The sequence below is a fragment of the Acipenser ruthenus genome, chromosome 9, assembly GCF_902713425.1.
Source record: "Acipenser ruthenus chromosome 9, fAciRut3.2 maternal haplotype, whole genome shotgun sequence".
Classification (NCBI taxonomy): domain Eukaryota; kingdom Metazoa; phylum Chordata; class Actinopteri; order Acipenseriformes; family Acipenseridae; genus Acipenser; species Acipenser ruthenus.
In genome coordinates this window covers 37,713,158-37,728,879 of record NC_081197.1, presented here as the reverse complement: position 1 = coordinate 37,728,879, position 15,722 = coordinate 37,713,158, and the positions used below count along the sequence as shown (strand labels likewise).

Genomic DNA, 15,722 nt, shown 5'->3' with positions numbered 1-15,722 from the left:
CCACTTTTCATACCAAACTTCCTCCCCACTGTCAGTCTCCTCGCTGTCACTGGAGTCTTTGCACATTTTACCTCTGCTTTTCACCGTGCCACCTCGTTTAGAGATAACAGTGACATGGTCCACAGGGTATCTCTCTAGAGCTAAACACTTCTGTATGTTGCAGGCTCTGCTAGCAGAAGTAAAAGGAGCCTGCAGAGAAATAGGTTTTCCATGTTAGTTACTGGGTAGAGGTTTAACGAAATATCACAATAGAAAGCTAACTACTTAGTATGTCTTGTAATACAAAAACATGTTAAACAAGGAGTGACAAAAATACAAGAGCAACAAATATAATCTAAATCATCCAGTAACCACATGACCAACTTCATGTAATTTCAGCAGATTATTCGGGGATGGATCACAATATATAACCTCTAGAATTTGGGCTGGAACTTTCTGGTCTTTATTTTTGATGAGTGGCCAGGGTCCATGTAGAAAATTCATAGTATCAGGAAATCCATCTTATCCAAGTTTGTTTTAACGAGAGTTGACTGTATAGTACAATGGAAACCCTCTTTTACTACCACCACAGGGACAGAGTAAAGCAATCTTAATAGAGAGATGGCCCTAATTGAGGGTGATTTTCAGATTATCTCCCTATTGAAGAGATCTGACAGAGATTACATCCAACAATCAGGGTGTCCAATGTCAGTTTTAAAAAATTGAAAAGGAAGTCAAACATACGGTACATGGATCGGTACATACGGTTAATGCACTGTAAGCAGGGTTAAATGGTGAACTGGTCCTTATAAGGAAATTATCACAAATAGGGATTGTAATATTTTAATATACAGCATATGGAGATGCACAGATGTTAGTATAGCATAATGTAAATTATTTTCTAATTACTATACAATGTTTACCAATACTCATTCGCCAATTTTACCAATGTATGGATCTCTGTTCCCTTATGAAAGTTTACCATGGTATTTTGTCATGGTATTTTACCCTTTTTCCCATGGTTATACGATGCACTTAACACTTTATTTTTTTGCCATGTTTATTAATATGCTTTACCATACCTCTCTATTTTTTACAATGTTTACCAATGCTTTACCCTACTTTCACAATGCTTCATTAAACTTTGTTATACTTTTAGTATGGTAAACTCTTACATGGGTTGTTCTTGCTTTTTTGATGACAGAAACCAAGTAAATATGCCACGCTGGGTGCTTTCTTACCAGTACTTTAGGGAAGGGTATCTTCAGGGGGCATAGGAAGCCACTGTAGAACACGGCAGCCACAAGCACTCCACACAGCAGCAAAACGATACACAATGGAACCACCTGAAAAGCAACTGGGAAAACAAGCAAGGACATTTAATGGATTGTAGCTAACAAAGTAATTCCATAAATCGTACCTGCTGTGCACTTTCATGTGTTACACTGGTCTCATTTGTGCAGTTGTGATGGTACAGTACACATCATTTTTATTTTAAAACATGACATACTGTATGCTACCGCACCTGGTTAAAGAATACAGCTTGGTGTGCCAGATGCTTCCTGTGTTGCCTGACATGCTTTCGACCAGTAAGATGCTTAGACCCAGAATACACTGCTGAGGTGAAATGACCCAGGAAGTGCATGAGAAACTGTGTATTGTATCTTGTGAATAAGGCTTAGAAACTGTTTACCTAAAGTAGTACCAGATATTATGTACGTTTTAAAATTAAAATACATGTTTGCTTTAATATTTGTTTCTTCTAAAACTGCACTTTAAAACACCTACTGTATGTAGTTAATGGAAGTGAAAAACAGGTCCTGAAGGATTTATAGAATTATTTTGTTGTCTGGCAAAAGATGATTAGATGATTAGTGACGATAATTTTAGTGACAGAAAAGTGTGAGGTTAAAGCAGGACACTTGCAAATGAAAGTTGTTCTGCCCCATATTGGCTACCTTGGAAAGTCAAATTCAAAGTTAAATAAAAAAAATGATTTTAGAACATTCCAACATTTCTACTTAACTGCAATGTACCTTTGCTGACAGGCTCAGGACTAGTGAATGTACATTGTGGCTCAGAGGGCTTTGAGTTCATGTTCAATCCAGCACAGTACATTCTCACTGTTACACAGTACTCTGTGCCAGGCTCCAAGTTCTCAAGAACAAACTCTGATTTACTGGTGGGAATCTGAAAAAAGAAAAAGAAGAAATGAAAGTATTGCATATTGCTTTGTTTGCCTTTCAGTTATTTAATAATTCCTACATCTAATGGATTCTTCTTTTCCCTTTGTATCATATATTTGTTGGCAATTAGGTTGAAATTGGGACTGTGACTATTTGCCTGCTGATTAACACTGAGCTGAAAAGAATGCCTAAGCAAGCACTGAAACAGAACACCTGTGAAATGATCAGTGAAATAAGAGTTCAGCACTGAAACAGAACACCTGTGAAATGATCAGTGAAATAAGAGTTCAAACAACAGCTCTTCAAAAGCAATCGTTAAAGGAATACTGCAAAACAACTAAATTTCCCAGGGACTCAATATTATAGTCAGTCCATGCAGCACGCAAGATCAGGTTAAAAAAGCCTGTGCACAGGCTAATTTATAACCGCAGTGGAATTTCATACTTACCTCTCTCTTTCCATTGTTTTTCATAGTAATGGTAAAGTCAAACTCATGGTAAATATCCAGCAGAGGTTCTGGGCATTTTCCTCTGGGAGGTTTGAGCTTCAGCAAAAGACAATCTCCACATCCAGTGACAGACACGTCAGGTGGACCCAGGATTGCTAGACAGAATAAGGGGTTTGAAAACTTTGAATGTATTCAGTCCAGAAAATTGTGATAATGACATTGAAGATTTTTTTTCTAGAGATTCAACATTGTCATACAATAACAGTCATTACTGAAACAGCTCTGAGAGCTGATTTGATCAAACAATAAAATACACCGGGGTAAACCACAGCTGGATTTCTTGTGGGGGACATTTCACAGTACTAGGGAATCCCTCTGCATTGCATCAGCCATTGATTGTGGTGTAATCCTGGTATAACCATTGGATAGGTAGTTGCTGCAATATAGTGATTCTTTAGTGCTGTGAAATACTAAAATAAGATGTACCAAAAAACATGAAGTCAACATTTCAAATCATCTTAATCATACAGAAACCAAAATGTCACATGACCACAGCGAGGTGTTTTCATAACATAAAATATGAAGTCACAATCTCAAATGGTTCGTGAGATGAAGAGCTGTTTTGGAAGTAGCTCTGGAATTACAAACATTTAAACTCTCCTTATGGACAAATGTAGGCATAATTATGGGGGTCTCCATTGTATCCCTATTTCCAGAGATATGCATCACCTCTAGAGATAATAATCCAGAGTTAGTTAAAGTCGGTCACAGCATTAAAAAATAAATACAAATAAAGAAAGTTCTTACTGTCTGAAAAAGGAATGAAGTCGGCAGATGAAATCCAGTTGGATTGATTTGCTCCATTAAAGGCTTGAACCCGAGCCCTATAGCGAGAAAACCAAATCTTAAACTCTTCTGTCAGCTCACACTCTCCAGAGCTGGATACATTCATGCATGTTGTCACTGGAGACAAAGATTCACTGGAAGTACAAGGAATTATCATGGTTTATTTAGTGATGCATTTATTTTACTATAGTACTGTATCTGCAAAAAATATGTCGGAATAATCTGATGTTAGCATACCATTCATAACATTTATACTGTACTCTGTATTGTGTCCCCACAGGAGTACCTGCTCCAGGTTGCCATCTCAGGATATGCTGAAAGTTTTGAGAGTCAATGATCACATCGACAGGATCTGGAGACACACAGAGAGCTGTTGGGGGGGGAGAAAAAAAAAAAAAAAAAAAAACTAGGTCATGAGATTTTGAGCACAAAATGAAAGCATCCCTGGCATAATATAAGGGGAATGACATGTCTGATTGAAAGGTTTGTAAACATTAAATAAATTGGGTATGTGAAAAATATTTCCCGAGTTATGAGACTCAGCTAGTGTAGTGATGGCTGCTTTGTAAAATGAATGACAAAAGGGATCCATGTTCTTGTTTGATAGCAATCAAACTTTATCTTGAGAAACACAAAATGAAGTTGCGTTACAAGTTGGCAGCCAGTATCTTGGAGAGTTAGGTTTTGATCAACTGATAAGTTCCAGGTCCATAACATGGAACCCATCTTGGGTCAAAGGTCAAAGTGAAGGGTACCTTTAGTTTTTGATTATGGAGTTTCCATAACCCTGAAAATCTTAAGTGGTCAACCAAAATGGTTTATGAGTAATTAGTAGTTAAAAAAGTAGTGACAATAACACAAGCTCCCCTCACAGCGGGCTGCAGACATAGTTAATATCACATATTCAATAGTCTGCACCAATATATAGGATTTCTTTTTTAAAAAACTGTAAAAATAATTCTCCTTAATGAACATATAAAAAAACAGACTGTTTTCCTAAAAAATTATTATCTGTATATTATCTATCATGCAGAGAAACAGAAATAGAACATAACCCAGTATTTAACTTAAATATTACGTACCAAGAGGGGCCAGTTGTAGAAAATATAGGATTTGGATTAAATATGCCATTGCTTCAACAGTAGAACGTAGAATGAGATTTTAGCTACTGTTGCTTTATTTCTAGCACTTTGGAAACCTGGTTAAGATTCACTTTCCCTGTAAGTCCCTCCCACAGACAGATAGGAGTATTGTACTAAACAGACTGTATTGCACCAGAAGCTTGATCATGCAGAAAAAAAGAATGTACTAAAAATAAATAACATACAATTGCTATAAACGCCTTAAAAGGCTGGTTCTGGAAAGCACCTTTCAGTGCCTATAGAAAGTCTACACCCCCTTGAACTTTTTCACATTTTGTTGTGTCTGTGCCTCATGCATTTAAATGAGGATTTTTTTCCCACTTATCTACACACCATACTCCACACTGTTAAGGGGAAAAAGTTTTTATTGAGAAAAAAATTATATATTAAAAATACAAAACTGAAAGATTATAATTGGATAAGTCTCCACCCCCTGAGTTAATACTTGGTGGAAGCACCTTTGGCAGCAATTACAGCTGTGAGTCTGTTGGTCTCTACCAATGTTGCACATCTAGATTTGTCAATATTTGACCATTCTTCTTTACAAAACTGTTCAAGCTCTGTCAGCTTCCTTGGGGAGCATTGATGGACAGCAGTTTTCAAGTCATGCCACAAATTTTCGATTGAATTTAGGTTGGGGCTCTGACTGGGCCACTCAAGGACATTTACCTTTTTGTTCCTTAGCCACTCCAGTGTAGCTTTGGCTGTGTGCTTTGGGTCGTTGTCATGCTGAAAAGTGAACTTCCGTCCCAGTTTCAGCTTTCTTGCAGAGGGCAGCAGTTTTTCCTCAAGGACTTCTCTGTACATTCATTTTCCCTTCATTTATTTCACTTGGATTTTAATGCATTTTAATTCCAGGCTATAAGGCAACAAAAAGTGACAATTTTGAAAGGGGGTGTAGACTTTCTATAGGCACTGCAATTGCTGTGTTCCTAATGTTTTGTTTGTTTTTTTCTGTATGTGGCAGATTTTAATCATTAAGAAACATACAGTACTTGTGACAGAAAGACAATGGTTCTTGGTGGTAAATCTCCCTCTCGACCTGTTATGGCATGAAGTAACGGCAACAGAATACTCGTCACCTAGAAAAGAGGCGGAGCTTTGGTACACTAACTCATTGACCCGAAGGGAAATGATGCGACAGCTGCAGATCATAAAAAGCAGCTGCTGTATTGTACCACTTGTATTGTACCACAATCACTAATTCACGCACTAAAGTGACTTGTGTATGTGTTTTGTGTTTAAGTGGGGATACAATAACGGGACTATTATTTCTGGACTAGCTTGGGGATTCTAAATGTAAGTAATACATGCCGCTGTTTTGCTTACCAGCATTATTATTTACTGTTTGTTTCGCCGTCAGCCACTCGACAAAACCAATGAAAACAAACCTTTTCACCTGGATTACAATTGTCTGTCTGTTCTTTAATCACCTGCACCTGCACACTACTAACCACATTGCCACAGTACTTCATTAATTTAGTTAATTAAAAATGAAAATTAAGTTTACCAATATTCATTTTATGTTAACTTATTAAGCTTAAAACATAACAGAACTCAGGTTGAGGCTTAGTGATACTCACAGTAAGATAGCTATTTATTTAACTTTTTCTATCCAGTTGTACCTAAGAAATAAACACAGTAAATTAATGGTGTTATTATGATTTCCATTACATGAGAGTAAATATTAAAACTTCATGCTGATTTGAACTCGGCTCTCGCCAAGATAAGCACCAACTTAGACATAGCTTTACAGTAAACTAATGTGATCCATCTGCATCTCCATCCATTTGCATTTGGTTCAATCTGATGATGTAGATGTCCTTCTGCCAGGTGTTGGTAGCTGCAGTGTAATGCTGGCTCCAGCGGTCAGCTTATTTTGCCTCCCCAACACACACACAATGGCTGCGATGCTGACTCCTGGGATCAACCACAGTGCGGTCTCCCTAGCGCATCAGCATGACAACTGTCCGGATTGAGCTAAGTAGGGTACATCTCTGGGGTCTTCAAGTGGGCACCTTTCGTCCTCGGTATTTCGTTGCCTAGCCCACATACACCTCAAGAGGGCTCGATGGCGATTCTGGCGTCCCAGCATCACCACCCTCTGTCCCATACTCAACTCAGCCCAGCTTACTTACCTGTACATAAGCGTTGCTTTCTTTTTATTGTGCTTGAGATCCCCAGCCAGAATCTTTCAGTCTCAACCACAGCCAGTTGCTGCTGCTTTCTGTGGCTTCAGATAAATTCTTCACTGTGCGACGCAACTCGGCCACTGAACCCGACATCTCTGAGAAACTGGGTTGTACAGTGTGCCACAATAGACATTGAGGAAAGCAATAGCATACTAACCACAATTTATGTCTATGTTTTCAATATAGAAAACTTGCCTTTGAAATGGATTCCAAGCATTTCTAATACACATTTTTCTGAAATAGTCCTCTCAAGTCAGAATAAATCATACAAGTCTGAATAAATGAAAAATATGTTTATTTGTAATTATATAAAATACATACATTTTAGTTTTCATTCTGAGTGTTGTTCCATACTGTGTATTCATATAACAAAATGTTTGTGCATGTATATATTTACTTGATACAAAAGTAATGATAATGACTGCATATTATAATGTGAATGATTAATTGTGGACGGCAATTCAAAATGTTAAGTCTCGGAGATCTCTGGCTCCAGTCTTAAGCAGCAGTATAGTTACCAATTAGATTAACAGCAATTGTAAATGGCACACCCACCAATACTGACAGATTGAGAAACCACAGAACAAATCCTGGAAACATGGCCCACACAAAGCAGCAACACCTTCCTGCCTGTGTAAAGTTAGCAGGATTTGTTTTAGGCAGGCTCAGGTTTCAGGGCATCATGTTAATGTTCTCAAACACTGATGTTTAAACTACATCCTTTTACAATCTCGTTGCTTTGTTTCAAAGGGCTAATAAAACCGACAATATCTCAACGTTGCCTTCTGTTGCATTTCCACCTTTCCACCTTGAAACAGCGGGACGATCTAACAACTTTTACTGTGTTTCCAATCCAGCTATAGTACTAATGTGATCTGCTTAATCACAGCATGTGGCTTCAATTTAGATGTTCATACAGGACATACTTTATATGAGTGTTTATTATTGCAATTACCCAAATACTGTGTTTTTGATATATGTAGCCTGTGCATCTTCAGCTTTGGTTGCCTGAGAGTCAGTATTTGTATTGCATCATCTATTAAACAGCTACTGCTTAGTGACAGCAATACAAAAGGAAACTTGACTCGCAGTACAGTACTTCATTATTAGATGGCACCGGCTCTGGCTTTTTCCAAAATGATGCTGATCTACACTGTGTTACACAACTGTGGAAAACTGAATCTGGCAACTACAGCTTGAGAGGTGCTCTTCAACTCAGCTCAAAGCACAGTAAAACAAGCCATGTAAAAAATTAATTAAATGCAACATTTGAGTACTTTTAATAATAATTACTCAGAATGATTGCAAAACACCATAAAAAGATAAAGTAAAAATAATGATATATGAACATTTAATTTGAAGCTACATATTCTTATTTGACAACTTGAAGAGTGCTTAATAAAGCTCACAGTCACTCTCCTCCTCCTCTGACTGGACAATAGCTAACTGCTCTTTGTTTTTAATTTCTACAGATTCTAGAGCCACTGTCAGTAGTGATTCTTGTGGATCTTCTTGCAGATTACAGCAGCCCTGCGGTTAATCCTCTACAACCAGAGCCACCTCAACTGAAGGGCTCTCTAAGATGTCTTCATCAGCAGCCCCCAACATCACTGAAAACAAATTGACATCTTGGCAGCTTTCCTCCTCTACAGAGTCTCTCCTCTCAAGTAAGGGTTCAAGTTGCTCTGGCTGCCCCACTGGAGGCCCTGCTGTCTCCTCACTCACAACCAGACACAATGCCTGTGCTGGATCACCTGGATCAAGGGCTTGCCCCGGCTCCACAGGAGTGACAGTGTCTTCAGTTTCCACAGGTTCGTTATTGGAACTCTCTTTGTCTGGAACCTGGAAGCCATGGTTTTCATACCCATCGATCTCTCCACTGTCAGAGTGCTCACTTTCACTGGTGTCTAGAAGTTTCCGACTGTTTCTTTTCTTTATGCTGCAATGATTGTGGAAAAGGGAGGCATGCGCCACAACAGTGCAACCTTCTGGAACAAAAACCCTCTTTAAATTGGCACCGTCTACAGTAAAAGAAGCCTGCAGAAAAAACACATTATGTCTGTCACTTATACATCAAACTTACATTTTTACATGTGCATACAGTGGATATAGGTAATGGTGATCAACTGTGTTGCTGATGGGTATTTTGAATCTGCTAGTCATGGCCGAGGGTGGATGTTATTTACATGCTTGTTCTTGAAAAATATTAAAGTAAAACAGTGTTCAAATAATGATTAATGTTTTTTTAAAACTCTGCAGGTAAGACTAACGGTACTGGACAATTCCTTACCAACACTTGGGGGAGGTTTGCCTTTAATGAGCACAGGAACCCACTATATACAAGGGAAGACACCACCAGAGCCATCAACAGGAAGATGATGAACAATGAAACCAGTACACCTGGAACTGGAAAACACAAGAGAGAGGTGGCACTTCTTTCTTTGAAATACAGTATAGTACTGATTCAAACAAGTCTAAGGGTATGGGAATTCTTAGATTTGCAAGAAAATTCAATAGAAAAAGTTCTGATATTTTAACAAAAAAAATAAAAAAAACACACTGCAGGTGGCATGAAAGGTGTGCAAACATAACCTGTGCTACAAATAATTCAAGGGTTAGGAAACGAATGTGTTCAAGGTTAACAAATGGTAACTTACAATTTGACTTGAAAATATATATATATATTCACTGTATCCGCATGTACCTGGCATTACTTGAGCTTTTGAAATCCAAGTTTCCATTAAGTTTGAGTACTTCATATTTCCTCTGTGGGACATATTCCCTGAATATGATAATACATGAACGTGTATTAGAAATGTAACTGGATTCATTAATGAAACTGTGTGTTGAGAAACAGGGCCTCTGGCTTGCAGATATACTGAACAATATGATCTACTGATTAGAGGACCGGTGCCTGAACTGGATTAGGCTGAGCGGACAGTTGAATTATGTACAGATAATTCACACGAGCAACAACAATCGTTTTGACGCAAGGAAGACATAAACTAGCGACGTCCCGTGGAAAAGGACATTAAAACAAAGGACTGGGAGTTTAAAGAGGAAAGATACACAAATTATCTCATGAAAAGTGGCTATTTAGCAGAGTGAAAAAGACTATAAATATCCAAGCAAAACTAAACACTCCACATCAAATGCTAAACAAGGTGCCGTCACTCTGTTACGCAAAGCTGTAACTCCGGGACTCTGCCTAAAAACAGAACTAAGATGGGACTCTGCCTAAAATGGACCCAAGACGAGGAAACAAGCTGCAAGCGAGTCAACGACCACAAGCAACGAGACTGAGGCCTGGTTGGAGGACTGCCGTGAAACTTAGAGACTTATCAGACAAACCAGTCTAGGTCTGCTGTACACCTAAAACCACAGTATCCAAAAGAGACTTACAGAGACTAGGGTGTGTGAACTATGCATCAGCTGTAGAGTCACTTACAACTACGTCTCACCCAAAAGATGGAGCACAAGGAGGTTAAGTGACTTGCTCATGGTCACACAATGAGTCAGTGGCTGAGGTGGGATTTGAAATGGGGACCTCATGGTTACAAGCCATTTTCTTTAACCACTGGACCACACAGCCTCCTATATCTATATACCATTAATAAACTTAATGTGATATATTCTAAAATTGTCTGTATTCTCAGATTTACTCTGTTCTTGCATGGGGGCATGTGTGTGTGAGTGAGCGACTAGCTACGTCACAGCTTGCTCGAACTGCCAGCATGAGTGCGAGAGTTTTTGAATTGTGTTTTGTGCTTAAACACCAAGACATTAACTTTCTGAGTTTTCTGATTTCTGTTTACTATTTGTGTGCTTAATAAAATACTACTATTGTTTGAACATTCTTTGTGTCTGCGCGTGTATGTGTGTTCATAGTAAATCCTCGATCTTTGTAACACGTCAATTAAATATTGTTAGTAAGAGAACTAATCAACTCAGATAAACATTAAATTATTGAATTGTTCCTACACCTCGGATAATGCCAGATGGATTTTGATACAGAGAAAAATCATAACATTTCTGTATTGGAGCAACATAACAGTCCACTGAACAGAACTCGGAAGCACTCAGAATGACTGAAACATTCCACAAGGTGACAAAAACAAAATGCCATTTAAAGGTAGTTGTCCTTTAAGGTTACAGAAATATAAAAATAAATCTCAGAACAATAATTACATGACTGCAATGTACCTTTGCTGACAGGCTCAGGACTAGTGAATGCACATTGTGGCTCAGAGGGCTTTGAGTTCATGTTCAATTCAGCATGGTACATTCTCACTGTTACACAGTACTCTGTGCCAGGCTCCAGTAGCTTTATACTGTGATTCACGGTGCCTTTCCATTTTTCCAATTGTTCTGAGAACTGTAACATATAAATAAAAAAAAGGCAAGTTGATCACAAAAGGTAGTTTTTGTGTATTTATTCCAATGACAAAATGCCTTTTCCCATTTAAGACTTACTGTAGGTTTCACTTTTACATTTTAAAGCAAAATATTTTTAAACTTTGGGAGACAGTGAATTGCAGAAAGTCAGAAGATGAAGTGCTGAATGGTTTCTTGGGGGATCATGCTGAATGCAAACAAGAAAGGTCAATTAATCTTCTAAAATAAGGAAATCTCGTAATACTATTGCAATAGACGAATGTATATTCTTTCTGTGATTTGTTTTAATATTGAAAAAGTCAATTTTAGCAGTTAACTAGTTCTCAATCAATTGGAAGCAGGCTTTTGTTCCATTTGTTTTATAATAGGATTTCACACATACCTTGCGCCCATCATTCATATTCTGTACTCCAATGCTATAGTCAAACTGATGGTAAAGTGTCAGCAAATTCTTTTTTCCTTTTCCTCTGGGAGGTTTGATCTGCAAGCTGAGACAACCTCCACACCCAGAGACAGACACCTCCGGTGGACCAAGGACTGCTAGCAGAGGGAGAAAGAAAAAAAAAAGAAGATTAAAAAATATCTAATGCACAACCCGTAGATTCAGGTATTCAAGAGTGCAAGAGGTACAGTGTTGGGAATAGTACTTTCACAGTGTCTACTTGTCTACATGGCAGGTACATTTTACCCAGAAGAAATGGTCTGCATTGAGCAAAACAGTCTGTGGCATGCACCACAGCTTCAACTATACATAGTGGTGGGTCTGTGAAGTCTGGGACAACAGCAGTCAAATGGATTGGTCATTTCTTGACAATATTCATACATCTTAGAATACAAAAATCTGTCTTACTGTCTGAAAAAGGTTTGAAAGTGGAGCTCATTGAAGTCCAGTCGGAGTGCTGCGTCTCATTGAAGGCCTGAACCTGAGTGGCATAGTGCTCGTTGACATCATCAAACACTACCGTTAGATCACACTCTCTGGTACTGGTGACATTCAGGCATGACTTCATCAAAAACCATTTGATGGAGCTACATCATAAAGAAGGTGATGGAAAAAGAAAATTGAAATGGATGTATCGTGACCCAAATAGTATCAATAAGAAGCATTTGAAATATCTGCTGCTTACTTACTTGTACCTGACCCTGTATTGTACCCTCTCTGGAGTACCAGGTCCTGGTTCCCATCTCAATATATGCTGAAAGTCGTGAGAGCTGAGGGTCACATTGACAGGAGCTGGAAACTTGCAACTGGCTGATTTGGGAACGCAAAATAATACAGAATTATAAATCATTGTTTGGTTAGGATCAAGGCCACTTTAATAATTTTAAAATATGAGTTGTTCTTTGGGCTTACAGTCAATTCACAACAACACCACAAACAAAATAATATGATACTTATAAACACAACTGAATATTATTAGAGTAATCAAGAATCGTTTCCATTTTTTTTTTAACATTGTAGAAAAGACTTAGTCTTGTCCAAGTAAATATAATCTAGGTTTTGCAATTTTAAATGCTACTTACCAATGGGAACCAGATGAAGAAAGCACATGATTTTTATAAACTGTATCATTTCATAAAGAGTCTCAACATATTTCTCCCAAAAGATCACAGACTATCCCTCTGCGATGTCTTGTTAATGAATGTACACTCAGTATGCTTACTGTGAGTATCTGACAGACTCCAGGCATCATCTGGAAAAAAATCCATTAAAAAAAAAACATAGCTTATCTTTTTTTTTTGTATGTAAATTAATGAAAATACATACCTCACCTGTCACATACCAGTGATAGAACAATACCATCAACGGATTTGCTAAATTCAGAACATTTTGAACAGAAAGACATTGTACCTAACATAACTTCACGATTGTAAAAGTGTAAGGGTTAAAAACACTAGTGTCTGTAGGCAGTTGGATGTTATTGTACTAAAGCAGTGAGGCATGGAAAGGGTTTTGATGTTTATTTACACTATGTAATACTTCGTACCCCCTAATTTATCAAAGTAAATGTAAGGGATACACTCTAGTTCCCACTCTAACGCTGTTGGAGGTTACAATTACTTTGTGAACGTATAAGTTATACAGCTCTGTAGTGTTTGATTACCAATCTTTTCAGAGTAGGGACCACTTACTGCGCAGGACTATAAAAACAAGGAAATACATCCCTTCCAAATGCTAATTCTAATAAATGTAGCTTTTTGCAAAATACCTTCTGTAACAAATAACTAACAAAAAAGACTTTACACCATGACCGCCCCTCCCCATCCTCAAAAACAAAAACAAACAAACAAAATACTATTCCCAAAGTCTAGGGAAAAATAAGAGCGAACTAATTCCAAACTAGCGCTATTTGTAACCAATCGTGTTATCGTCGTTATGCTGCAGAACAGACGGCAAAGTTTATTTGATTAAAAAAAATAATCTAAAAGCAATTAATTGTGAGACAGATAAATAAAAGTAATGTATTTTTCTGAAGAAAAAAAAAACAAGGGCAAACGATTGATGGTGCAAATGAATAATAACGCAAAAATGAAAATTACAGTGCAAGCATAAACAGTATTTTAAATGCATACTTTTCCCTTCGGTACGGCTCCGGTGTTGCTCCTGTATTTTTAGGTCGTTACAATATTATTATCAACGAAAGATCGTCAACTTGTAGCTGCATCATTGTGTAGGCTAAATGAATGTCCTAACAAAATCAACTTTAAGTAAAAACTCACCATGAGCATTCTTTCGCCATCTTGCATTAATTTGAACTTGAATTAAACACTGACAAACATCGATGTAATCCCTCCCCTGCCCCTCAACCCTAAAAGTAAAGCACTGTGTAAAATCTTACTTGGTAGACATGGTGCTTCAAGAACCATACACCGTCGGCTCGGCTTGAAAATATATTATTATAGTCTTAATAAAACCGTGCCTCGATGAAAAGATTGCTTATCGTTGCTAGCCCTTTGTTGAGATTTCTAAACCCGTTATTCACACTCACGTGATAATTTCCTAGTTTAGCAAGCAGCAGCCTTTCTCGGAATATACTTCGTGGGATACAAGACTGAAGTTGGCTTCTTATTCGCCTGTTTCTAGTAAGTAAGTGTATTTAAGGGTTTAAGGGGAATATTGTTTAGGAGCTGCCCTCTATAAATATCCACAGATACATTTTCAGCCCAACGTGATTTTAACCCCTTAAATACACTGTTACTTATTCAATTATAATACATACATTGGTTTAACCTCTTACATACAAAGTCAATCCTTCAGTTGGGAGCAGATCAAAGTCTGAATAAGAAACTACGAATAAGAAACAAGTGAATAAGAAGCCAACTTCAGCCTCGTTTCGAACGATTTCCAAATTCGCGTCACGGACACGTACATATTCATTCAAAAATGTGTTATTAATGTAAAGAAGTATATGTGTGTTGCTGCCTATGCACCGTCACATTACTGTTTTCAGTTTTATTGTATATTAACATATTTATGAAAGTTACATTGTAATTTTAGTGTACTACCGATAGTATACTGCAGTGCATTTCCAAAACCTCACAGTTCGTGTTCTGAACGTCTGACACTTATTTATAAACATAAATAAATAAAATAAAATACACCCATGGGTGTAGGCTACATAAAGCATACATTTAAGTATTATTATTATTTTTTTTTTTTTTACATTTTGTTTTCCTTAGTTGATATTTTTGTTTGGCTTACCTGAACTAAAACATAGCTTACACGTAGTTAATTCTGCAACCAGATGCTGAATTTCATTAGAATTGCGTTAGTTTTCCAATTTTGTTGAGTATCCTTTTGTGATCGAACAAATTCAACCAGCACATTTGCAGTAGATTTCTTGCGCTATGTAATCAATTGAGTTTGTTTGCACTGGACACATGGCAGATTATCCAGAACTCCTGACCTTGTTACACGAGTCAGAATCTGTCACACATGCTCTCCTGGGCTGCTGCATCCACATTTAGAAGCAAGTTTATTCATTTTCATTTAAAACAATAAACAGATAAAGAATACACAATAAACCACTTTGATCCATGTTAAAACAGAAACGTAGAGGCAAAAGTAAACAGAGCTGAAGGTACTGTTGGATTAGCTTGACAAGAAACAACGGGTCGTTTTCAAAGCTTTTTTTAATTCACGCCTGGTTTATTTTTTATTTTTTATCAAACCACCTGTTGATTTTGCAAAACTAGAACCAAACAACTAAGTTGTGTATTTTTATTCCTCTTAAGCACTCTCAATGTTTTTATTTATTTATTTATTTTGTAAATTAACATGATTATTTCTCCTTTCAAAAAACAGTCGTTTATTACAGAACGGAGGAAACGTTTTGCCCTTTTTATGTGGCCACTGTTTAAAACATAGCCCAGTATGTCCCTAAAATAATATAATCAAGGTTTTAGCAGCAAAGCAGGAGGACATAATCATTTCTTTGCTGTGACTCGTATTCAGTACCACCTATGAATTGGTTTACATCAATTGCTATGTTGGTTGGATTTCTGGGTGACTCAGATATTTGACTACCTCAGT

The 15,722-nt window shown here is 37.4% G+C and overlaps 2 protein-coding genes across 6 annotated transcripts; both read right to left on the bottom strand.

Annotated features, from left to right (window-relative positions):
• Positions 1-606: 606 nt before the first annotated feature.
• On the bottom strand, positions 607-3,565 carry LOC131737959 (interferon alpha/beta receptor 2-like). Its single transcript, XM_059030394.1, has 5 exons — positions 3,421-3,565; positions 2,614-2,768; positions 2,016-2,169; positions 1,221-1,336; positions 607-636 (listed from the first exon to the last, which is right to left on the bottom strand). The coding sequence occupies exons 1-5, from the start codon at positions 3,563-3,565 to the stop codon at positions 607-609; spliced, it is 600 nt and encodes a 199-aa protein (XP_058886377.1).
• Positions 3,566-7,071: 3,506 nt separating this feature from the next.
• Positions 7,072-14,797, bottom strand: LOC131737919 (interferon alpha/beta receptor 2-like). 5 transcript variants are annotated; one of them, XR_009329491.1, is made up of 9 exons: positions 13,910-14,797; positions 12,713-12,882; positions 12,320-12,440; positions 12,039-12,217; positions 11,571-11,728; positions 10,997-11,168; positions 9,084-9,199; positions 7,720-8,830; positions 7,072-7,564 (listed from the first exon to the last, which is right to left on the bottom strand). XR_009329491.1 is itself a non-coding variant. In XM_059029933.1 (8 exons), exons 2-8 carry the CDS (start codon positions 12,759-12,761, stop codon positions 8,330-8,332), a joined length of 1,296 nt encoding a protein of 431 aa, XP_058885916.1. In that variant the 5' UTR covers positions 12,762-12,882; positions 13,763-14,797; the 3' UTR covers positions 7,072-8,329. The 5 variants fall into 5 exon arrangements, 4 of the variants coding, with proteins under 4 accessions (XP_058885916.1, XP_058885915.1, XP_058885918.1 ...); XM_059029933.1 differs by having other exon boundaries at positions 7,072-8,830; positions 13,763-14,797; XM_059029932.1 differs by having other exon boundaries at positions 7,072-8,830; positions 14,029-14,797.
• Between the last annotated feature and the right edge of the window lie 925 nt (positions 14,798-15,722).